General features: G+C 35.3%; 2 protein-coding genes across 2 annotated transcripts; both read right to left on the bottom strand.

The window, feature by feature from the left end:
* Window positions 1-9103: 9103 nt before the first annotated feature.
* Window positions 9104-12624, bottom strand: LOC123257806 (trichohyalin-like). Its single transcript, XM_044717789.1, has 2 exons — window positions 10569-12624; window positions 9104-10511 (listed from the first exon to the last, which is right to left on the bottom strand). The coding sequence occupies exons 1-2, from the start codon at window positions 11605-11607 to the stop codon at window positions 9169-9171; spliced, it is 2382 nt and encodes a 793-aa protein (XP_044573724.1). The 5' UTR covers window positions 11608-12624; the 3' UTR covers window positions 9104-9168.
* Window positions 12625-17491: 4867 nt separating this feature from the next.
* On the bottom strand, window positions 17492-19729 carry LOC123257804 (riboflavin biosynthesis protein RibD-like). The gene has a single exon (XM_044717787.1). It carries the CDS (start codon window positions 19535-19537, stop codon window positions 18455-18457), a length of 1083 nt encoding a protein of 360 aa, XP_044573722.1. The 5' UTR covers window positions 19538-19729; the 3' UTR covers window positions 17492-18454.
* Window positions 19730-25569: the final 5840 nt, after the last annotated feature.

The following is a 25569-nucleotide window of genomic DNA, read 5'->3' on the forward strand; positions in this document are numbered from 1 at the left end:
CAGTTGTGGATTCATTCGCGGTATCTCGGCATAGATTCCGCTAACAAGTAGCGGAATGACGAATTTGTCGTTTTTCAGATTGTCGTAAGTCAGTTTAGCTATAGCATAATGCTATATTAATAAATAATCTATATAATACTATTAAATATAATAATTAAAATCTAAATTACTTTCTCTATAAAAGGAGAAATTTACCTTAATGAAAATACATATATATTTAATATTGTTTTTATTTTTTTCTTGCACTCAACTATATGCTGACGAGGAAATTGCAAAATTTGATTTACTTATTGGCGAGATAAATGAAGCAAGCTTCACTCTTAAAGGTGCAATAAAGGTTACAGTAGAACCAGGCTGGCACATATATTATAAAGATCCTGGAGATTTTGGCCTTCCCACGTCTATTAGTTACGAAGGTAATGCATCAGATATAAATATTCACTGGCCTATTCCAAAGGAACATAAAGATAAAGTAGGGAGAGAGACGTTTGTAAGTAACGTATATGAGGATATGGTATTATTTCCCTTTAAGATGAATATATTTTTAAATCAAGGGTATATTGACCTTAACTTCCATATAAATTATGCGATATGTAAAGATAGGTGCATCCCTAAAAATGTTGAGATAAAAATCAGGCAACCATTAAAGGATTTTATAGATTCTGATATCAATAAACTTATAAATGAGTGGTATGAAAAATAGAGTTCTCATGGGGTAGGTGTCATTCCAGCGCGTGACACTGGAATCTCATTTACTTTTTTGTTCACTATGTGAGGAACTTGGGCCTACAAGTATATAAACATAATGGTTTCACATAAAAAATTTAGATCCCAGATACTGTCTCTGCTGTCAAACAAATTATCCAACAAAATTACAATTAAATGGTTGATTCTTTTTAAGAATACCAAAAAAGACATGCATTAATTTTCGCATTAACGCAAGAACTATGACTTTTGGACATTTGCCTTTACTTGCTAGACGCTGACAAAACTTTTGAAAATGATTATTATGGTTTTTGACTACTATAGCTGGCATATAAAGAGCTTTTCGAATACGCTCAGATCCTATTTTGCATATGCAACTTCTCTTACTTACTGACGATCCCGATTGATAATGTCCTGGCAGCAAAAGCTGTAAATTGTTTAGCATTGTCAAAGTTATCAACTGATGGCATTTCTGCGACAACAGCAACAGCAGTAAGATATCCTATACCTTTTATAGTCTTAAGGTTTTCCACCATATTTTTTAGATGTGGATAGTTATTTATATGCTCATTAATTTCTTTTTCGAGAACAATAATTTGCTCCTCTATTGCCAAAATTACTTTAGATATAGCTTCTTTGCAACTGGAATGCATATTTTTGTTTTCCAAGCGATTTGTCTGTTGCACCTTATCATCTTTTAGCGATTGCATGCAACGCCCTCAAATGCCTCATTTCAGGTGCAATGGGCTTCCAAAGAGCAGGTTTGTTGGCGATACAAAATCTAGCTATCATAACTGCATCTGATTTATCTGTCTTATTTCTGAGCAGCTCACTTTTGCCAAAAGCTTTCTGGGTTTACTATACTGACATTATGTCCTAAATCGTGCATAAAAGTAGCCAAATCTTCTCCATACCAACTAGTTGCTTCAAGACATAAATGAGTAAGATTTGCTCCATGGCCATTGCACCAAACTACAAGTTTTGCAAAACCATCTTGATTATTTTGAAAGACTTTGTGTCGTTTTTTACTGTCCACTAACAAACAAACATCAAATTTCTTTTTTGAAATATCCACACCCAAAATAGCATTTACTTGCATAAAATTGCCTCCAAGACTATAAATAAACTGAGAGTTTAGACTAACCTTGTAATACGGGATATAATTCCAAAAGATACTGTTCAGTCTTTAACTCTATGGGAGGGAAGCAAAATCTGGCTTAATGGCATTAGTGTCGCATCAGCTTCACCCTCCCTGTGAGGTATTTTAGCTCTAATGCCTCACATCATAAAGATACAAGTGTCACGCACTAACTGTACGAACATTGAGATATAAGAGTAATTTGTACCAAGAAAAAAGATGTCATCCCAGTGCCCAGACACTGGGATCCAGATTGGACACTAAGTTGGTGAGTATAAAAGTAGCTAACCTTATGTTAAAACACAATATTTTTGGTGAGGGGTTGCATTAAAAGCTGGATTCCAGTGTCAAGCACTGGAATGACATCGTCTTAACATTGTACCATATTACAATGTTCGTACAGTTATGTGTCACGCTACTTGGATGACAAGAAAAGATACCGTCTTGTTAGTCAACAAAAAAGTCATAAAAATTCTCCAAATTGCATAATAAAATCAAAAAATACTTCCAACTGTGTAGCAGTATACAGATTATAGTTAGTGGATATGTTGATAAGTAAATTAGTTACATATAAAACAGCAGAAATTTACTTATCAACATATCCACTAACCAACAACATTCAATAAATTTGTGTAAGATGCCATTTTACATAAGATGAATTAGAAGCATTTTTTGATTTTAAAGTACTAAACCTTCAGTTAACCTTTTAGCCCTATAGTTCTTGATATGATCTGGATCAAAGGCCTTTTTTGAACTTAAAACACCAAAAACTATATGAAGTAACTTACGCATTGCAGCACCAACTATGGCCATAGCATGCTTGCCTTTCTCTTTTAATCTTTCGCAAGAAGCCATAATGATAGGATTATGCTTTTTAGCTGCTATAGCAGGAAAGTACATTGCTTTATGTAATGTTCGTGAACCGGTTTTACTTAATCTGGGCTTGGCATGTACGGATGAGCCTGATGTTATATTTTGTGGTATAGTTCCAGCATATGCTGCCAATTGCCTAGCATTTATAAAGGCTTTTATACCAGGAATTTCAGCTAAAATAGCTATTGCTGTTTCCTCTCCTATTCCTGGAATAGTTAATAGGAGTTGAAAATCTTCCAACAATTCTTTGTGTTGTTTTAATAGTTCGCGTATGGAGTTTTTTATTGTTTCTATTTTTTGCTCTATGTTCATTGCAAGGTCTTCCCAAGCATTTGCAACTTCTTTAGGCAGTCTCTCTTTCTTTTCTAAATGATTATTTGCTAATGTTAACTCATCCTTTAACGCATTTGAGCAACGATAAAGATGTTTTAATTTTTTCTTTTCAGGAGAAGGTGGTGTCCAACGAGAAGGTTCCTGTCTTTGACAATAATCTGCAATAATCTCTGCATCAGTCTGGTCATTCTTTTGTCGTGTAAGCTTACTTTTTGCATAAAATCTTATGCAAGCTGGGTTTACAACACTAACGAAATATCCAGCGTTGTGGAGGAACTCAGCCAAAGCTTCGCTATAACAACCAGTGGATTCCATGCAAGCTTTTACTTCTTCTACGTTATGTTTTTGTAGAAAGTTCAGTAGACCTTGAAACCCAGTATCATCATTTTTAAATTTCCTTTTCCTAGTTTCACGCTTTCCTTTTTTACTTATGAATGAGAGAGAAACATCAAAGCGTTCTTTTGAAACATCTATACCTAAAAAGTTGTTGATCATATATAACTCCATATACTACTATTAAAAATGAAAAGTAAGGCTTACCTTGTGAATACAGAATTAGAACCATTTAGGCCTTTCTACGATACCGTCCAGCCTCTACTTTTGAGAAGGGAACTCTTTTCTTTTCTACAGATTTTATATCTAAGGAATCTTCCAGAGTTCTTCCCTTCTCCACCTAATGCTTAAGCTTAAAAACACTAGATGCTTTTTTCAAGATACAAGGTTTCTAGAATGACGGAAACGAAGTCATACATAGAAAATAGGTTAGGTATTTTCAATTTTTGTTGTATACTCAAATAAAAATCTCACTTTTACAGATGGATACAGTAAAGTTTGTTTTATTACTGCCAACAATATTACTCATGCTAGTTGCTGGTGTTTACCTATCGATTAAACTAAAATGGCTACAGGTATTTAGATTACCATACGCCCTTTCACTCCTTGGAGCTAAAAAAGGAGAAAATAAATTTTCTTCTATAGCCGCTCTGTTTACAATTTTAGGGGGAAATTTAGGAGTAGGAAATATTTCAGGAACTGCTGTTGCTCTAAAAACCGGAGGACCGGGCTCTATTTTGTGGATGGCGATAATTATTGTTATCACTTCTGTGATAAAATATGTCACTTGTTATCTAAGTATAAAAACCAGAAAGGAAAAGAACGGACGGTTTATAGGTGGCCCTGTAGCCTACATGGCTGATGCATTTAACTCTAGAAAAGCTACAATTGTGTTTCTAGTTGTTATGATAATGGTTTCAATAACAGTTGGTAACCTTGTTCAGGTAAATTCTCTATCAATACCACTTAACATGATAGATGTGCCTGTAGTCATTGGTGGCATTGTAATGGCCATAATATTTTTTGTTGTTGCAGCTCTCAGCTTAAAAAAAATTAAAATTTTTATATCAGCTATGATACCGATAATGACGGTAAGTTACCTCACACTTTGCGGTATCATATTATTTAAATTTAGTGAAAATATTCTTCCTTCTCTAAAACTAATAACAAGCAGTTTTTTTACAACCAGTAGCTTTAACTCTGGTTTATCTCTAGGTTTGATTCTAGAAATGTTGACTATTATTCAAGTAGGAACTTTGCGAGGTATTTTTGCAACAGATATAGGGCTTGGCCTTGAAGGAATCGTACATTCTTCAATTGTTCCTAAGAAAAATAATAATAAATTTATTATTGAGCAGAGTCTAATTACGATAATATCGCCTTTTATAGTTGCGTTTATAGTGTTTATTACAACAATGGTACTGCTTGTCACAGATTCTTGGGTCACTGATTTAGAGAGCACTAACATGTGCATATTTGCTTTTAGAAAGGCAATGAATTGGCCTTATATTGACTATTTAATTATGGCCATAATGTTTTGTTTTGCTTTTACTACTATTTTTACTTGGTTTTTTTGCTCAAAACAGACAATACGCTATGTGTCTATGGATAATAAATACACTAAAATCTGGGTTGTAATTTTTACCTTGATTATTCCGCTTGGTGCGATAGGTAAAGTTCAATTGCTATGGGATGTTGCTGATATTTCGATCGCCGCTTTGTTGTTTATCAACATACTCGCTATACTCAAGCTAACCTCTCAAGATCCAGAAGTGTTTACTATGAGTAGCAGATATTTGAAGTTGCAAAAACAGAGCTATAGCTAAAGCAATTTAGGCTATGCAGCTGTTGTGATATAAGAGTGATTTCCGCCAAGAAGGATGTCATCCCAGTGCCCAGACACTGGGATCCAGGAATCTTGATTGGCACTAAGTTAGTGAGCATAAAAGTAGCTAATCTTATGTTAAAACACAACATTTTTGATGGGGTTCGTGAAAGGCTGGATTCCAGACTGGAATGACAACTTAAATCGTTTGATGTTACCATAAAATAGCTTGTGTCATCACATTAGTAACACAACCTTCCTTAATAAAAATTCAACCAATGCTTGTGATAATTATATTAGCTAGTATTAGCTAGAACTAAAGGCAGAGGGTTATTAGTGAGGGATATATGGGCACTAACGATACACAACAAGAACACATTTATAATGAGCGCATTCAAGAAATTTTTCCTTTATTTGATAAAATAAAAAAGGAAGACGACCCAATTTATAATGCTAGAGTTGATTTTAACACAGTAAAGTTTTTAACAAAACACGCCAACTGGAATTGGGACGAAGAAGAAAACAAAGATAAAGCATATGGAGTTATTCTTCAGAAATGCGACAAGACAAAGAAAGCTGGACAAGAGCTTGAAAGTGAAGTTAAAGAAAGGTTGAAAGAGTATGTTGATGATGTTGCAGGAGTTTCAATATACGGTAATCACGCAAGTATTACGCTGGGAGATAACAAAAAAGAGTTTAAAATTAGCGAATTTTTAAATAGTGATTTTTGTGAGAAGAATGAAATCTCGGGATTTTCAACATTGCATAGTGATGGAAAGAGCGGAATGCATGGTTTTGTTGCCGAGGAAGAAGGGAAAAAAATAAGACATTATGTCGTAACTGATGGTTCATATGAAATGACTTTAAAGTGGTATGCGGAGGGGAAAGAATGTAAGATCAAAATTAAGATTGATGCTAACGGTGTAGACCTTGTTAAAGGTGATGATTTTTCTCTAGAACGGTTAGAAGTAAACAGAGATGTAAAAATAGGTGGTTTATTCTTGCATGAAATAGAATTCAGGGAAAAAGGAAAAGTGAATGAGGTGCAACATAATAAAGACAGTAACGAGCTATCATCTGAAACTACAACAAGAATTGATGTTAATAGAGATGTTAGCGTTCAAGCTACTGATATAACTCGAAAAAAAGAAGATCACCATTCACATTTTGGACCACAATCTAACAGCAGAGGGCAGTCTTACGATAGCGGAATTGGAAAAGATTTTGACGATAAAATTAATTCTCAGGAGGCTAAAGAAAAGCGTGAGCTTAGACAAGCAGCACGAGAAGCAAATTCGGGAGGTCAAGTTTATAACCTACAATCGCTTTTTGAGGAGAATCCTCAGAACAAAAAAACTCCTCCGCCACTTCCACCTAGAACTAGTTCACTACCACCTAAAAAAGGTGTTTTCGATGAGCAAGGGGGAGCCAAATCTGGAAGCCAAAAACCAGATGACTTGCGCGAAAATGAGCAAACACCTAATAATCAGCAAAAAGGTGCAACTTCTGATTCTTCAGATAGTTCTACTTTCACCAAGTCTGTAAGCCACAATCAAGATAATAGGCAAGAAGATGAACGGTATGACAATCCTACATTTGGACATGCTGTACCTGGAAGCCAAAAACCAGATAGAAGTGAGCAAACACCTAATGATCAGCAACAACCTAAAACCCAGCAACAAGAAGGAAATAGCAAAGGCGATCTGTTACAAGACATCAGAAATTTCAAGAAAAACAACTTACGGCACATTGATGTTGATGATAGAAAAGCATCAATTGCAGGAAGTAGAAAAAATAACCCATCACCGTTAGAGACATTAAAGGACAGAATTCCTTATTCATCTTCTCCAGATAACAGTGATAACCAAGATGCTAGTGATGCTAAGTGGAAAGAAAGTGAACAGCCGCTCTCTGCTACAGCACTCAATAATAAAAGTGACTCGGGCTATTCATCTCCAACTCATGACAATAATGAACAATCTCAAGTAAATCCTGAACAGTTAAAGAAGAGCTTAGAGAACATTGAACAAAGTGATCAAACTCCACCTGAAAATCTTCTTAAAGAAATCAGAGATAGATCACAGCAGGATAATAGAGGATTAAGGCAAGTTGATCCTACTGATAAACTGTCACAAGATAAAGAAGATGGATTGCAAAAAGACGATTTAGCAGATGTAAAAATAGTGGAAGGTCCAACTGTTAGTGTCTCTGCTTCAACACCAAATAGTATAAGTGATTCAGGCTATATATCTCCAACTAATAGTGATAGTAAATCTCAAACAGATTTAAAACAGGTAGGAAGGAAATTAGAAGAACATATTAGACAAAGTAATCTAACTCTATTTGAAGAACTTAAAAATACATTAGGTCAAGAAAATCTCGGGTTAAAACCAGCTGATCAGAGTCAGATTAGCGAAGAAACTAAAAAACGCTTGAGAGAAGTTGGGTTGCTAAAAGACAGCTCAACAGACATAAAAGCAAACGATTCGGGCTATTCATCTCCAACTCATGACAATAATGAACAATCTCAAGTAAATCCTGAACAGTTAAAGAAGAGCTTAGAAAACATTGAACCAAAAGAAATCGGAGATACGAGTGAGTTAAAAGGAGCATTGGGAAACCCGGATAAAGGGTTAAGAGAACCGGCACAACAGGCTACTAAAGAAAATATTCCTAAAGATTCATTCTCAGAAAACATTTTAGAAAAGATAGGAGAAGGTAAACAATATGACCCTATACGTAAGTGGTTAGAAAAAACAGTGGCAGAACGAGAAAATAATGACACTAATCCAACTGTAGATCAAAATAGCGAACTATATAAATTACTAGAGAAAGATGAAGCACAACTGAAAGCTGGAGTAATAGAAGAAGAAAGAGGAGATACTTTAACAGAACACACTGATGGTTATGATCGCAATAGAATTGCATTAGCTAACAGAAATAAAAGACCACTAGATTGGGCTAAACAGGTTGCTGAGTCACAACAAAAAAAAGATACTAATAAAGGTATTTCAATATAAATTGAAGTTAAAATAATTGCTTAGCAAACAATAGGTTTCATGTAATGGTAACCCTATAACGGAAGAGTAGGAGCCGCGTAAGAACAATACGAACACTCCAGCTAGGCCTTGTATGTTGCATCCCCCCGCCCTATTTTTCCACTCTTCTGATGCTAAATAATACTTAATTTCTTGTTCACTGAGACGTTTAAATTTCACTATTGTAACCACAGTCCTGATATGTTGTTTAGATTGATCGGGAGTTAATAGACATACACTGGTGTATACTCTATGCCTTCTTCCTGATAACAAGCGGATACATTTTTCTGCTTGCTCAACGTTTTCAGCTTTGAGCAATATCCTTCTACCACAAGCAACAACTGTATCAACACCAAGCACAAAGTAATTTGGATTTGAGCTTTGTATTTTCTCCGCTTTACTTTTTGCCATACGGATTGAGTAATCCTTCGGAAGTTCCTTTTTTAAAGGGGCTTCATCTATATCTGCTGGCAAAATTAAACCTGGCTCAATGTTTATTTGTTTTAGTAAAGCTATACGCCTTTTCGATGATGAAGCAAGAATAAGATTATTTAGAGATCGTTCTGTCACTTGTACCTTTAAGCCTTCTAATGATCCTACCCTTTCTCGCATTCCTATCGTAAATGCTCATCTCAACTAACACCCTATCCCCTATAATGATGCGTATTTTACTTCTTCTCACTTTCCCTGATACATGACAGATAATCTCATGTTCATTGTCCAGTTTCACTCTAAATTCTGCTGCAGGTAGTAAAGCAGTTACTGCCCCTTCCACTTCAAAAATTGTTTTCGATTTCTCGTCTTTTATCATATGTTATATTATAATTTAATAATCTTTTTTAGTCTACTATAGATTTTAAATTATTATCAACACAAAAGACCTTTTGCGCCCCACTTAAGTTGCAACTTAACCCCAACCATCTTCACAATGATACCCTACCTACGTTTCTACTCTCTGCCACCTTCTCAATAGAACTTATAGGACTTATGTTGAAAGATAAATCATTATCACAATTTTCTTCATCGCTATCAAGTCCACTATCAACGCTTAAAGATCTGAGTAATGTTGTCTTCTCTCTCAGTGGAACATAAGACTCATTATCAACGCTTGAAGATTTGGATAACCTTTTCTTCTGTCGTGGAGCATTACCAGACTCATTAGAAATTTCTCCCGTTAATTGATTGTTGAAGCTCCTTTGTTCATCAGCACGAATTTTTTCTTCCAGTCCATCAAGCATTCCTACCAATTCATCACCCCATTCATTTTCTTCTTCTAATAATTGTTTACACTTTTCTTTCTCACGCTCTAGCTCGTTTCTTAACTCTTCGACTTTATCTTCATCTTTAGTGAGTTCAAGTGTAAGCACCTTATCTCCTGGAAATTCCTCGTACTCGTTTTCTAGTTCTTCAATGTTGAGTTTTAGTCTCTCTTCTCCAAGTGTATCTTGTAAATCGCTATCCTGCCTATCTGATTCTTTAATCTTTTGCTCAATTTCTACTTGTACCTTATATTCCTGATCTAATTCTCTTAGCTGATCTTTCAAGCGCTCTTTCTGCTGGCGTCGTTCAACCATTATCTGTTCCGCATCTTCTCGTGCTTGATTTAGCTCTTTTTCCAAATTCTTCTTTCCTGCATTAACAATTTTCAGCTCTTCCTTTAGCTTTCTTTTTTCTTCATATACACCTTTAAGTTCTTGTGCTTTCCCTTGTAGCTCTTTTAACACACCTGCTAATTCTTCATTTTTTTGTGCCAGTTCAGTTTGCAATTCCGTGTTTTTTTGCTCCTCTTTTTCAAACCTGTCTTGTAAATTGCTATTCTGCTTCTCTAACTTTACAATTGTTTGATTAGCTTCTGCTTGGGTTGTTTCTAGTTTCTCCTGTAGTCGCTGATTTTCTTGTATTAATTCATGGTGCTTTTTATTTATCACTTGCAACCCTGCTTCTATTTCTTGCTTCAATTCAACAGCTTCTTTTTTCAAATTTGACATTTCTTGCTTCAATTCAACGTTTTTTTCGGACAGCATCTGATTATTTAAAATCAATTCATCCATTTGTTGTGAAGCAAATTCTGTCTGAGTTCCAGTGTGCTGTAAATTGACTTCCGTTTTAGTTTCGATTTGTTGTGAAGCAACTTCTGTTTGAGTTTCAGTGTGTTGTAAATTGACTTCCGTTTGAGTTGATGCATTGCTATTAATAGAAGGAGGAAGGCTATTGTCAGCATCAACTTTAGGGTCTAATTCCCCCTCTGGTTCCTTGCGATAGGCCACTATAGATTCATTTTGAAAATTGTTATTAGCAGTAGGTACAACATCAGCAGCCTTACCTTTTTCTAGTACAGCATCATATAAGGAGAGACCTTGAATATATAATTCATCATTTTGCTTTATCAATTCTAAGATCTCATCCGATAGCACAAAATCTTCATCATTAAATTTTAGTACTTCAGTTATGCCATCGCTACTCACATTTATAATCATGGTACACATTTCGGATCCATCCTTTACAGGCCAAGTGCTTTTCATTTCATAATATGCGCCCTCTTTAAATTCATAATATCTTTCCTTACCTTTCCGATGAGCGTGTATTTCATGTTTTTTATTGCAATAGATATTCAGCTCTTTAATATCTTTCTCTTGCTGTAAAATGTCACTCATCCTGGTTGGCTCACTTCTATTGTAATTAATAGAGTTGATATTCAAAACTCTATAAGCGTTATCAGTTTCTGTGTAATAAGCTTGAAGCTCTACGCCTTTCCTTCCAAGATATTTACTTGCAGCTTTTTTTCCCTGCTCTGCCAACTTTATGCATTTATCTATATCTTTCTTAAAGCTCTTATTAGCAGACTCTGTTACTGCTTTATCTATGTACGTTTTTTTAAAATCTCTATCATTTATTAGGTCATAAAAACTCCACTCATCTCTATAAGCCTTCTGTATAGCAGTGAAGTCACTTTCTTCTTTCAAAAGCATTAAGAAGCTTACCTTGTCTTCTAGGTCTTTTAGTTTAAAGCCTGTTATTATCTTCTCTAATTGAGAAAATTTTTCAGCAGGATTATTTAAATTTTTTAACTCTTTGTATAATTTATTATTTTCTGCAATTGAGCGGCAGAACTTTATTATAGCAGAGTCCTTAGTGAAAGAATTGTCTTTTTCCATTTTATTGATACAGTCCTTGAGGGATGTAAAATGCGATTCAAGCCATGACGAATATAGATCGTATTCATAAGATGCCAACAAGCAATGTATTGCATTCCAAGCACATGATGCTACCCTTATAACTGATTCAACATCATAATTCTCTGACTGATTACTTGTTTTTCCTGCCTCTGCTGTTTTTTCTTCCTTAGCCAAACTTCCAGTCATAATACGCCTCCTTAACTATATTTATATTATACCAATTAACATATATTAAAAGAAATCAAACTGTATAACCTCGTCCTACACTAACTTTTATGATTACTTAATTGTGTAAAAATAACTGCAAGTGTTAAACTTGAGCTTTTATTTTTCATTATACATTTCTTACTACATGTTTATACTGCTGTCTTGCATAATAGACTATTCGAAGTTACACAAGTATTTTTTTTATTAGATAAGAGTTAGTAAGAGCCTGTTCATAATTTTTTCAGAAGTAAGGCAGTGAAAGCCAGAACGACCATTTGTAGGCTAGTATTGAGTTTTCGCTCACAATTTTTCCACAATCTTCTACATTTTTCTAACCAAGCAAAAGATCGCTCCACAACCCATCTTTTGGGCAATACAACAAAGGAACGTAATTCATTTCTTTTGATCACTTCAACGGTTGCACCAATAATCGTTTTTATTTGAGTTACAAAATTCTCTCCAGTATAGCCTGCATCAACCAGTACATTTTTAACTCCCGAGAGGTTTTCTTTTGCATTTTCGACCATTCTCACAGCACTGCTACGGTCAGTTATCTCTGCTGTTGTTGTATAAATTGCATGCTTGCGTATCTACTGCAATACGGCCCTGAAATCTTCTTGCCTGCATCATAGCTTCAGCAGTATCTGCATTTTTTATACTCTGTGCATCAATTATGCAGAAGCTTTTCCGACCATTGTTTTGTCGCAATTATTTTTTTTTAATACCAGCTCCAGAACACTTTCTTTATTTACATCTGGTTTTTCACTCCACTTCTTAAAATAGTCGTAACAATTGCGCCATTTTGGGAACTCTTTTGATACCATTCTCCACTGGCAACCACTTTTTAACACGTATAACACTCCACAAAATATATCATGTAAATCAAGTGTTCTTGGTTTTGTCTTCTTTCTGCAAGATTCCAGATCTGCTACAATAATCTCAAACTTTTCTCGACTTATGTCACTTGGTTATAAACTTCGCATATCCTACTTTATATACTTTATCCTCTCACTTTATCTCTTTTTTGAGATTACGTACAGGCTCTAAGATACAAAGACGTTTTCAGAAATCTTTAAGCTTAATAACATCCTCTCTCTTTGGACTAGTTGAGATTAGATGAATTGGTACACCTATTAATTTTTCTAACCCTTCTATATATTTTATTAAATTGATAGGCAATGTTTCAATCGACCTTTTACCTTGAGTGTTTTCTTTCCAGCCAGGAAACTCTTCATATATTGGCTCTAATTCCCCTTGTATTGAATGCGATGCGGGTAAATAATCATACATTTTTCCGCTATACTTGTAACCAGTGCATATTTTAATTGTATCAAAAGAATTAAGCACATCTAATTTGGTTAATACAATGCTTGAAACTCCAGAGAGTTGTACGGCCTGGCGCACTAAAACTGCATCGAACCATCCGCAACGCCTTCTTCTATTGCTCACTGTTCCAAGTTCCTTACCTATAGTAAACAAGCTATCTCCTACTTCATTTTTCTGCTCAGTAGGAAATGGGCCATTGCCCACTCTTGTTGTATAAGCTTTTACCACACCAATAATGTAAGCATTGGAGGATAACCCTGAGCCTGTTATTGCTTGCGATGCTACAGTATTACTTGAAGTAACAAAAGGGTAAGTTCCGTGGTCGATATCTAAAAATGCGCCTTGGGCACCTTCAAATATTATTTTCTTACCTTCTTTCATCAAGTCATTTAATATCTTCCACACAGGTTTTTTATATGAAAGAATTTTTTCTGAAATCTCTTGAATTTCCTTTAATATTTCTTCTTTTTTAACTACCTGGTAGTTAAGGCCTTTCCTGATAGCATTGTGGTAATTCAAAAGAGTATCCAATCTTTTATTGAGCTCATCTGCGTTTTCTAAGTCACAAAGGCGTATAGCTCTCCTCCCAACTTTATCTTCATAACATGGTCCTATCCCTTTATTTGTTGTACCAATTTTGTGATTTCCATTTAAATCTTCAAATAGCTTTTCCTTGTCCTTATGTACGCTAAGTATTAATGGACAGCTCTCAGATACCATCAAGTTGTTATAGTTTACGTCTACTCCTTTAACTTTCAATGACTCTATTTCTGAGATTAGAGCGTGTGAATCAAGAGCAACGCCATTTCCTATGATAGATATTTTGCCTGGCCTCAAAACAGCAGAGGGCAGTAAATTTAATTTATAAACCTCATCATCTACTACTATAGTGTGCCCTGCATTATTTCCTCCCTGAAATCTCACAACTACATCTGCATTCTCAGAAAGATAATCTACTATTTTACCCTTGCCTTCGTCACCCCATTGCAGACCAACAATTACAATATTATTCATCATTATTTTCTAGATTAATACATAAATATTAATGCAGTACGCTACAAATGGAAAGAGAAATCTACGCCTTTCCTACACCTCTTAAATAAAGAGTTTCCAAGCCAGATAAAACATTTTTCCTATAGAATTGCAAGAATGGTTTCCCTACGTAATACCGCGATTCATTCGCGGTATCTCAGCATAGATTCCGCTAACGAGTAGCGGAATGACGAATTTGTTGTTTTTCAAATTGTAGATAAACCCAAGCCACTTTAGCTATAGAATTGCAAGACTATCTAATACCGCACACTAATTTCTCTCTTTATCTTATATAAATTAATTAAGTAAAGCGAATACAGTATCCACACTACTAAAAAAAATGTGGCACAAAACATAAACATTACAATGAGTGGCAACAGCAAAGAACCTTCTATTGCTACTCCACCTCTTCTCAAAATGCTTGCAGGCTGATGAAGAGTAGACCATAAATTCACAGAAAATTTTACTATGGGAATATTTATAGCACTAAAAATGGCAAATACTGCTGCTGATTTTTCTGCCCTCGCTTCATTATCAAAAGCGCTCCACAATGAAAGGTAGCCAACATATAGGAAAAATAAAATCAGCATTGAAGTAAGCCTTGCATCCCATACCCACCAAGTATGGTGGGTTTGTATTTGTTAGTGTGATAATTCTAAATAGCGGCTATAAAATTCTCAAAAATTCTTGCCATATACTCCTTGAAGGTACGCCTGAGGGTATATCTGCTGAAGAGATAAAAAGTAAGATCACATCAGAATTACCTGAAGTGATAGATGTGCACCACATACATACATGGTCGCTGTCTGATAATTATTTTATAATTACCATGCATGCTAAAATAAAGCAAAATGTGCAGCACACCAATGTTTTATATGAAATAAAAAAAATATTGCTAGATAAGTTCGAGATAGCACACTCTACAGTCGAGATCGAATACGATGAGTGTGCGGATAATAAGATACTTAAACATTGACGTTTTAAATTATTATGCTATTACTAGAGTGTAATGATGTTGAAGGTAAGCTATGATAGGTATTTCTCAAATACAATTTCCTTCAAAGGATTCTAGTAAGCTAAAATTTGTTAGCTACTTTGGAGCTTTTGTCTCGTTAAGCATTATCACTAATCCTGTTAATGTTCTTTTTTCTCTTGGTACTATGTTCTTCAGGTCTGAAATTAAAACTCTTTATATCTACAAAGAAATAAAAACGGCAAAACAGCAAAAAATGAGCAAAAGGGAATATTGGGAAATATTTTTTAAAAACAATACAATCAAGGTAGCAGCCTTCCTCTTGTTTTCTGCTTTCATAACATATCTAACTTTCACTACCACTTTCTTGCTTATTTCGTTACTGGGAACTATACCACTTACAATGCTATTAATTTTATTGCAGAGTGAACTAAGGCCAAAAGATTTTAACCCATTTACGCTGCTTAAAGCTTCTATAAATTTCTTTTTGGAAGGTATAAAAGAGAATTTACGTGGTATGGTTAATAGTTTTGATGTTAAGCTTGAACATTTACTGCCCCATCAATTAAATGATGATATCATTAAAAATATTGATAAATTAAAAGATAAGTATGGTGAAGAAGTATCCGAAGACGTTATTAATGATAGAGAATTTAAGCAATTTATTGAATATATAAATGATTTATATGAACTTAATTATCGTCAATTTAGTGATGAAGATAAAGGAAGAGTAATTGCATTTTTAAATGACTTTTGCAAAGATGATCAAAAGCATAGCTCCCGCTTTAGTAAGACAAATCGCACTCTGCTAATATACAGGAAAAAAAAGTTAGTGGAAGGAATTTTTTACAAAATCTAGCATTTACCACTCTAGCTTTTGCAACAGCTACAGGGTTATGCATTGTAATTGCTAATGGCATCTTTCCTAGAGAGATGAACAAAGCATACAAAACGATCAGTTCATATAAGGATTCAATAAGCTATAAATTAGGGTACAAAAAAGAACAAACAGAAAGTCCAAATGTAAAAAAACTTGCTGTAAATAAGTTTTATCAAGACTACCTTTTTTTATCTAATTTAAGATCTAGTTAAATAGGCATACCGATATCAGTATCCAGTTTCTATAGCTACTCAGATGGTGCGCATAGTATTAGGGTGACAGAGTTTTAAAAATAAGTTATTTTTTAGCAAAAAAGGCAGCTCATGAGTATTAAAATTGCACCTTCTATACTTTCAGCAGATTTTGCAAAATTAGGGGAAGAAGTAAGAAAAATTAGCGATTTAGGTGTGGATTACATACACATAGACGTTATGGATGGGAATTTCGTTCCAAATATTACAATTGGTCCTAGCGTTGTTTCTGCAATACGTAAATATAGCAATCTTCCTTTTGATGTGCATTTAATGGTCACATCTCCTGGTAACCACATTGAAAGCTTTATAAATGCTGGTGCTGATATTATCACTGTACATGCAGAAGCAGAGATACACCTTGAGAGGTTGATAAGAAAGATAAAGTCATACAAAAATGTAAACGACGAAAAAAAACCGATTCAAGTTGGAGTTTCAATTGTTCCTTCAACTTCTCCAAGTGTGCTTGAATACATAATACATGAGCTAGATATTGTGCTGATTATGACAGTCAACCCTGGCTTTGGAGGACAGGAATTCATTCATTCACAGTTGAACAAGATATCTACTATAAAAAAAATGATACAGGAGCGTAATCTTAAAACACAAATTTCAGTAGATGGTGGAATTAACTTTTCTAACGCAGCTGATATAATAAAAGCAGGTGCTGATATTTTAGTTGCGGGATCGGCGATATTCAAGGCTGAAGATATTAAGAAGGCCGTAAACGATCTTAAAAATCTATTGTTGTGACCCTATATAGCTAAAGTGGCTTAGGTTTACCTACAATTTGAAAAACAACAAATTCGTCATTCCGCTACTCGTTAGCGGAATCTATGCTGAGATACCGCGGCGGTATGACGTAGAAAAACCTTTCTTGGGTTGTATCCGTTCAGCTAAGCGGTGTGAGAGATGATAGATAAGAGGTTTTGGAAAGCCCATTTGTTTCCATGTCAAGTATAATGAAATTATCCGTTCAAGTTCCCCGCTTCGATTGGGTAAAATATGAATTTTTGCGATAAACGACATAATGCCGTATCTGCTGTTCAGCATGGTTGTTTGTCAGCGGAATGTTTTCTGGGTCATCTAAAAAATTCCACATTATTCTTTCAGATTTCAAAATATTTTTTGCAACTCGAGAAGCTCCAATTGCTTCAGGTAAACGGCTTCAAGTAATACCTTGTACGTTTTCGCAATTTTCTGGCACGTCTGGTAAATCTAAAAACATCTATCTCATTTTTTAGCAAGGCCTTTTTTAGTGCAAATAATTCAGTGGCTACGTTTCTTAAGTAACAGCCCAGAACTTTAACTTCAACTATGTGCTAATCTTTCAAAATCTCTTGATAAATGTGCCCAACAGATTTGCCTGTTCTTATCGGCAAAGTAGTTGTATGCTGCGTACCTGTCGTAAGCTATTGCGATTGCAGAACTTACTATTTTGTAAAACCTTCATTCCTCTTGACTCTGTCAATTTTATAAAACTTGCTGTATTACTGGCAAACATCCAGCACCAACCAAGTTTACCTTTGTTATAATGGCTCGTTTCATCGATATGCAGAACTTCACTTTTACTTACTTCTTGCTCGATTTGCTCATATGCTTCTTGGCATTTTTCTGCAACTCTAGCCTCGCTATTTGACACGCTACCAACACTGATGTCCAGGTTGAAAATATTTTTTATAATATTTGCTACTTCTCTTTTCGAGTTCTTGTAAAATCCGCTCAGCGCCGCGATTGTTGACTTAACTTTTGGACCAAATGTATCCGCAGTAACACCTTCTGGTAGCCTGCTACTTTTTCTTTTTCCACACTTGCAACAGCGGCCATTCTGTAATTGGTATTCCACAATATAAGGCTTAATTTCTGGCAAATCAACTTTTTGATGAATGTATGGCTCTTTCGATATCGCAATTTCTCCTCCGCACTCGCAAGAACTCTATTTTCACCACTTCATCTGCTTCCATTTTAGGGCGATACTTTCCTTCATGCCCAATCTGTGCCCCTATTTTCCTGTCACTTTTTTTCTTTTTCTTCTTTAGCTTGTATAACTCTTTTGAGCTCGGTATCGATGAATTTTGTGAATTCAGACCTAGTCTTTCTTTCAATTCAGCATTTTCGATTCTTAGCGCCTTATTCTCAGATCTAAAATTTTCGTTTTCTATCTCTAACCTCTTTATCTCTGCTTTTAGTTGCTCTATCTCTATTTTAAAGCTTTCACAGAGCTTGAGAAGACTAGCTAGTAGATCAGACATATTTACCACACATACTACTTGTGATATTATGTTTTTAGCACTCCTTGTCTACTTTTTATTTTACCGCTCCGCTGAACGGATACCTTTTTTTTACTGTTTGAGTATGTAAGGATTATGACGACCTATCCCAAACCTCAACTATATCCTCACTAAACTCTATTATCTTTGTTTTTTTAAACTGATAACAGTTGTTAATGAATTGAATCCCTAAATCTCCTACAAAAGGAGTGGCATCATTGCCTAAAATTTTACCACTGCGGCATATTATCAACCTGTCGATTAAATTACACTTTAATAGTTCTGTGATTAACACTCCTCCACCTTCAACTAATAATCTTGTTATACCAATTTCTGAAACAAGTTTTAATGCCATGTCCTTTAGGCAAACCTTACCTGCGTTGCTTGAATTAACTACTAAGTAGTTAATGTTTTTTATTTTTTTCTCTACTTCTTTATTTGTGATGACCCAAGTTATTACTTTGTCTGCAGTCTTTGCAATGTTATGCTCTTCCTTTAATCTCCCTTGGCTATCTATAATTAGCCTTATTGGCGATCTACTTCCAAGTCCTGGTAATCTGCAAGTTAAGAGTGGATCATCATTAATAAGAGTATTGCTGCCGATCATAATTGCATCATATTTCGTTCTGAGCTCATGCACCCAGTTTCTCGTATTTTCACTTGTTATCCATTTGCTATCGCCTGTAAATGTTGCGATTTTTCCGTCAAGAGTTGTTGCGACTTTGCAAGCTATAAATGGTCTATGTAATTCTTTAGTGGTGAAAAAAACGACATTCAGTTCTTTTGCCTCTTTTTGCATAATACCTTGCTCAACTTCAATTCCTGCTTCTTTCAGAGCTTTCATGCCTCTGCCTGAAACTCTACTATCTGGGTCAATAGTTGCAATTACTACTCTTTTTATGCTAGCTTTTATGATTTTTGCAGTGCAAGGCCCCGTGACTCCGTGATGACAACATGGCTCAAGAGTGATATATATAGTTGCGCCATGAGTTGAATCTTTAGCGTTTTGCAAAGCGACTACCTCCGCATGCGGACGCCCACCAATCCCTGTGTATCCCTCACTAACAATTGTACCATCCTTTACAATAACACACCCGACAGCAGGATTTGGTGCAACATTTCCAAGATTTTTTTCTGCAAGCCTTAATGCAATTGACATGAAATGATCATCAGTCATTAGAAAGAAGTCATTTCGTATGAGGTATCAAAAATTCTTCTGTGCTCGTGTATAGCAAATCTATCTGTCATACCTGAGATATAGTCACATATTATTACTGAACGCTGAGATTCACAAGCGAGTTTGCTCCACTCTGTGGGAAGTAATCCTGGGTTTTCATAAAAACATTGAAAGAGTTCCTGTATTATGCGTTTTGCTTTGTTCATCGTTCTACTCAGTTTATAGCTTCTGTATATTTTCTCCATGTTGAATCTTTTCATTTCTTTTGTAGCACTCGCAACTTCTGGTGAAAATGTGACTAGCATTTTATTTAGACTTCTTACGTCTTCTACGCTTTTTATTTTGTGATCTTCAATATTTCTTTCAGTCTGAGAAACAACATCACTTATCATAGTTCCTATAGTTCCACTCAGTGATTCATGTATGAGTTTGCTCTGAGGCAATTCTGAATATCTGCTCCTTATGTCTTTAAACATTTTTTCAATTAAAGGAACATTCAGCAAATCTTCGATGGTTACTAAATTCGCCCTGAGTGCATCATCAAGATCGTGAACACTGTAAGCAATATCATCGGCAATTGAAGCAACTTGCGCTTCAATGCTTGAAAATTCTTCAAGTTTTAGATCATATTTTTTGTTGTATTCTAATAACAGCTGATTACTTGTAGAAGACTCCGCGTTTTGACCAAGCAAGGGACCGTTATGTTTTGCAACTCCTTCAATCACCTCCCAACTTAGATTCATACCATCAAAATCAGCATGTTTTTGTTCAAGATAAGTTAAAATCCTTATAGCTTGAACATTATGATCAAACTCATACTTCTCATTATCAAGATTCAAATCTTGAACTGATTTCTTTAGAGCATCTTCACCTGCATGACCAAATGGAGGATGACCAAGATCATGTGCGAGCGCTATGCATTCAGTGATATCCTCATTTAAGCCAAGTCTACGCGCAATGGACCTTGCAATTTGTGCAACTTCAAGGCTATGAGTAAGCCGAGTGCGATAGTAGTCGTGCTCATAATTGATAAAAACTTGTGTTTTGTACTCCAATTTTCTAAACGCATTAGAGTGAATGATACGGTCCCTATCACGCTGAAAGCAGCTGCGATTCTCATCTTCTGGCTCTTTGAAGTATCTCCCTTTTGTTTTGCTTGGAAAACATGCATAATTTAATAGAAAATTATTGTTTGACATGTAAAATTTCTACTATAATAAGTTATCAATAATAAACGGTGGTTACTATGTCAACAAATTACAACATCAACTTAACTGATAATGCACTAAAAAAAATTCACTCTCTTGCAGAGCAGGAAGGGGATAAGAGTTCCATTTTACGGGTTGCAGTTTCAGGTGGTGGATGTTCTGGCTTCAAATACAATTTTCTTATGGATCAAATGAATAAAAATCTATCTTTGGATGATGAAGACGATGATTACGATGATGAGTTTGATGACGAAGACGAAGATGATGACTATGACTATGAAGAAAGTGAGGACTATAGAAGCCACTCCAGTTTTAGCGAAAAAGGTAAAGATATAGTAATTAATGATGAAAATGGAAACCCTGTATTAATGGTTGATAATTGTTCAGCAAAATTTTTAAATAACTCAGTTATAGATTATACTGAGGATCTCAGTGGTTCTGGTTTTCAAATAAAGAATGCCTTTGCTAAGTCTCAATGTGGTTGTGGTAACAGTTTTTCGGTTTAATTATTACTAAAACTTAGATGCCTTCTGGATCTTTTAAACATGGGTGGTAATGTAGCACTAGAACTAACTTCCGTAGATAAAAGCTTCAAGAACAATTCTGCTGTTGTAAAGGATATCAACTTAAGTGTCACAAGAGGGCAAGTAGTAGCGCTGATTGGCGATTCAGGTGCAGGGAAAACAACTATATTGCAAATCGCAGGCTTGTTGGACAAGCCAACTTCAGGTATAGTTACGATAGATGGAATAAATTGCACACAAGCCAGTAATAAGCATAAAACTCATGTAAGAAGAAATTTTCTTAGTTTTGTTTATCAATTTCACTATTTGTTACAAGAGTTATCGGTGTTGGAAAATATTATGCTTCCTCAACTCATTGCAGGAAAAAGCAAAGCTGAAGCAAAAAAAAATTCGCAAGCAATGTTGGAAAAATTTGGTCTGGAAAACAAAGCAAGTAGCATGGTATCTGAAGTTTCGGGTGGGGAAAGGCAGAGAGTTGCAATTGCAAGAAGCATTGTAAATTCTCCAAAGCTTTTACTTGCAGATGAGCCAACAGGAAATTTAGATCCAACAAATTCTTTTAAGGTGTTTTTACTGCTACATTCATACGTAAAGGAAAATAACAGCTCTATGCTTATAGTAACACACAATCATCTCCTTGCAGAAAAGGCAGACTGCATTTTCCAATTGAGAGATCGATCATTAGTGAAGTTGTGAATAGGAAAAATAGCACAATTTCTATGCCTTATACTTATCTAACCAATGATCATTAACAGAGTACAACTCGCATGAAATGCTTTCATTGCTTTTTATACACGGACTTTTTAACTTACGCTGTTTACTTAGGGAACACCCCGATAACATAAACACAGCTAAAACAAAAAATAATAGCTTTTTAAACATAACAAAACCTTTTCATTTATATTACTACACTCATTTCTCTTGTTTGTAAAGATTAGGCATATTCTTTTACCCTTACCTCTTTTTTGACCTTTTGAGAAGAAATAGTTGCACTATTCAAGCGCAGTTTTATATAATTGTCCACGATTTGAGTCACTTCCTCTTCTTTATCCTTTAGAAAGTGATTAGTATCATCTATTATATGGTATTTCATGTGATCACTTCTTACTGAATTTATCAACCTTTTTGCTAATTCTGTTACATCGCTTTCTTCTGAGATTGTATCATTACTGCTTTGTATTATAAGCCCAGAAACTGGACAGGGAGAAAGAAAAGAAAAATCGTACTTAGTTACCGGAAGAGAAAGAGCAATAAAACCCACTATCTCAGGGCGGCGCATTGTTAGCTGCATAGCCACCCATGCTCCAAAAGAAAAACCAGCGATCCAAATTGGAACATTGCTAGGATTATGTTCCTGAAGCCAATCAATGGCTACCGCAGCGTCAGTTAATTCTCCTATACCCTTATCAAAAGTTCCGGTAGATTTTCCCACACCACGAAAGTTAATCTTCAATGCAGAAAAATTGTTATCGATAAAAGACGTATATGTACTATGTACAATTTTACTATCCATATGACCACCATATTGAGGATGATGATGTAAAACCAGCACAACCGGCGCGTTGGCATCTTTGCTTTGGTGGTATTCACCTTCTATCTTTCTTGTTGCATTATTCAAAAAAACTTCAACCATGGTAACCCCTAATAAGAACCCGCTTGACAGGTATTAATGACGTGAGTTATTAATTATGTATTAATTTCGCTGTTTTTGCAATAAATTTTTTATCGTGTTAAAGCTAACGTACATAGTTATGGCTATAGTTGATGGTAAACTTATTTAAGTGACAGATGAGTCCATTCTCTTTAGAAAATAGTGGTTGCGTATATGCTGATTACAATGCAACTGCTCCAATTAGTGAAAATGTAAAAAAAAGTATATTTGAGGTCTTGTTAAAACAAACGCTCAATCCATCATCACTACATAAAAGAGGACAAGAAGCGAGGAAGATTCTTCAGGATGCAAGAGATAACGTACGTGGTGCTATTGGCGTCTCAAGTGATAAAGAAATAGTTTTCACGTCTGGTGCAACCGAAGCGAATAACCTTGTTATGAGAGGAATAGCAGGCTACCTGCATGTAATTTCAGCTATAGAGCATCCTTCAATTCTTAATTCTGCATGTAATCCATACATAATACCCGTTAATCAGGAGGGCATTGTTGACTTTTTAGAGCTAGAAAAAATTCTAAGCGAACTTAAAGGAAACAAAGCAATAGTTTCAGTTATGATGGCAAATAACGAAACCGGAGTTATTCAACCTATTGAGGAAATAGCTGAAATAGCCCACAAATTTGGAGCAATTTGCCACACTGACACTGCTCAAAGTGTTGGGAAAATTAAAGTTAATATGGAAGATTTAGGAGTGGATTTACTCACTTTATCCGCCCATAAATTTGGCGGTGTAGCAGGAAGTGGAGTTTTAATATTCAATAAAGAACTTGCGATAGAACCGATTATAATAGGTGGTGGACAAGAGAAGGGATTTCGTGGTGGTACGGAAAATATTGTTGCGATTGCAGGCCTTTCTGCTGCACTGCAAAATATTCCAGACCTTCTATCAAAAATGGATGAAGTAAAGGAGCTACGTGATCAATTAGAGTGTGAATTATTAAATTTTGCCAGTGACATAAGAATCTTCGGTAAAAACTCTAAGAGGCTGCCAAACACAAGTTTTATTTATATGCCAGGAGTAAAGAGTGATGTGCAGCTCATGCATTTTGACTTGAATTATATTGCAGTTAGTAATGGCTCCGCATGTTCTTCTGGAAAAGTTGAGCCTTCCCATGTTTTGCTTGCAATGGGGGCAACAAAAGAGCAAGCAGAGTGTTCAATTAGAATCAGTATAGGTCCAGAAACTAAACCACAAGACATAAAAAAAATAGTGGATTGTTGGTATAATATCTACAAGCAGAACACCTTGGTATAGATAATACGTGATATCATGCAGGGAGCTATAAATTAGATGTAAAAAATTCCTTTACAAGTTTCGCCAGCCCCCTTATCATAACAGTGAAGCTATTTATTTATCTTCGCAATCTGTGCAGGTTAATGACAAAAAACTTAGGGTATTTGGCGTCTCATGTTTAATTTTTCGCACTACGTGCATCGCATGTCTTTAAAAATTTTTAGGTTTTTACCTATATAAGCCGAAACGCGCTTACAAAGCGTTTAAGACAGCAAAAAACGTCAAATTGACAAGGGAGAATTTGAATGCTAGCTACTACGGGGTTTCTTTGCCTTTTTTCCTGCTTAGTAAATTTCTTAAACACTTGCGGTGTAGGTTAGTTGCAAGTTAAAAGCAGCTAAATCGCTCTTAATCAAGCGTTTTAGAATAAAAAAAACGCCGATATTTTAGTACATAGTAAATAGCCAACCACCACGGGGCTTCTTTTGCCTTTTTTTTATTTAGTAAATTTCTTAAATATTTATGGCTAAAGCAATTTAAGAGACCGAAAATGGTGTCATTTCAGTGCCCCTGTAATGTCATCCCAGTGCCCTGACTACTTGGATCCAGGAATTTTATTAAGTTGGTGAGCATAAAAATAGCTGTTTTACGTTAAAATACAATGTTTTGATGATTATGGAAAGGCTGGATTCCAGTGCTTGGCACATCCTCCCTTATGGAAATTGCTCTCAAATCACAATGTTCGTACAGCTATGGAATGAATCGCGGTATGACGGTTATCAGTAAACATGAATTACTTTAGCTATGCAATCAGGCTTCCTAAAAACACTTTGTAGCCAATCAATTCTTGAGTATAAAAAGAATTCCTTTAATAATAAGGTATGCTAATCAGGAATTTAATAAAACAAGCAACTCAAGTAGGAAGCAGTGAAAATGCAATACGGTATGTCGAATATCTCTATCAATTTGAGAAGTTTAGAAACACATTAAACCTCACTTTATCACTAATAAAGCAAAATAGGCTCTCATTTGAAATATACCAAGAGGGATTAGTGGATATGGAAGAGGGAGTGTGTAAGACAATCAGGTCTTCCAGTGTAAATAGATATGTTATTGTACTGAGGAAGTCAAACCCATACATTATAGTGCATGAACTTTCACACATGGTTGAAAATGAACTGAACTTAAATTTGGAGCAGGAATTCCTCCATAAAGTTTACCAGGATATTGAGCAGAACCTAAAGCAAGCAAATATTCTTGTGCAGAAAATTATCGGCCAAGTTATATTTAAGGAGATACAGGCTTATCAAACTGCAAAATCACGTGCATCTGAATTATTTGCACGCTATTTTGAGCTATTTGCTTGGGCGCAGGAGGTTTACCCTAAAGATAAAGA

The sequence above is a fragment of the Drosophila ananassae genome (genome assembly GCF_017639315.1).
Source record: "Drosophila ananassae strain 14024-0371.13 chromosome 4 unlocalized genomic scaffold, ASM1763931v2 tig00000066, whole genome shotgun sequence".
Taxonomy (NCBI): domain Eukaryota; kingdom Metazoa; phylum Arthropoda; class Insecta; order Diptera; family Drosophilidae; genus Drosophila; species Drosophila ananassae.

Coding starts and splice junctions, on each gene's coding strand:
- LOC123257804 (XM_044717787.1), bottom strand. CDS start 19,537: ATGACTGATGATCATTTCATGTCAATTGCATTAAGGCTTGCAGAAAAA.
- LOC123257806 (XM_044717789.1), bottom strand. CDS start 11,607: ATGACTGGAAGTTTGGCTAAGGAAGAAAAAACAGCAGAGGCAGGAAAA. Junction 10,512..10,568: donor TGATGCTGTACTAGAAAAAG/GTAAGGCTGCTG, acceptor ATGAATCTATAG/TGGCCTATCGCAAGGAACCA.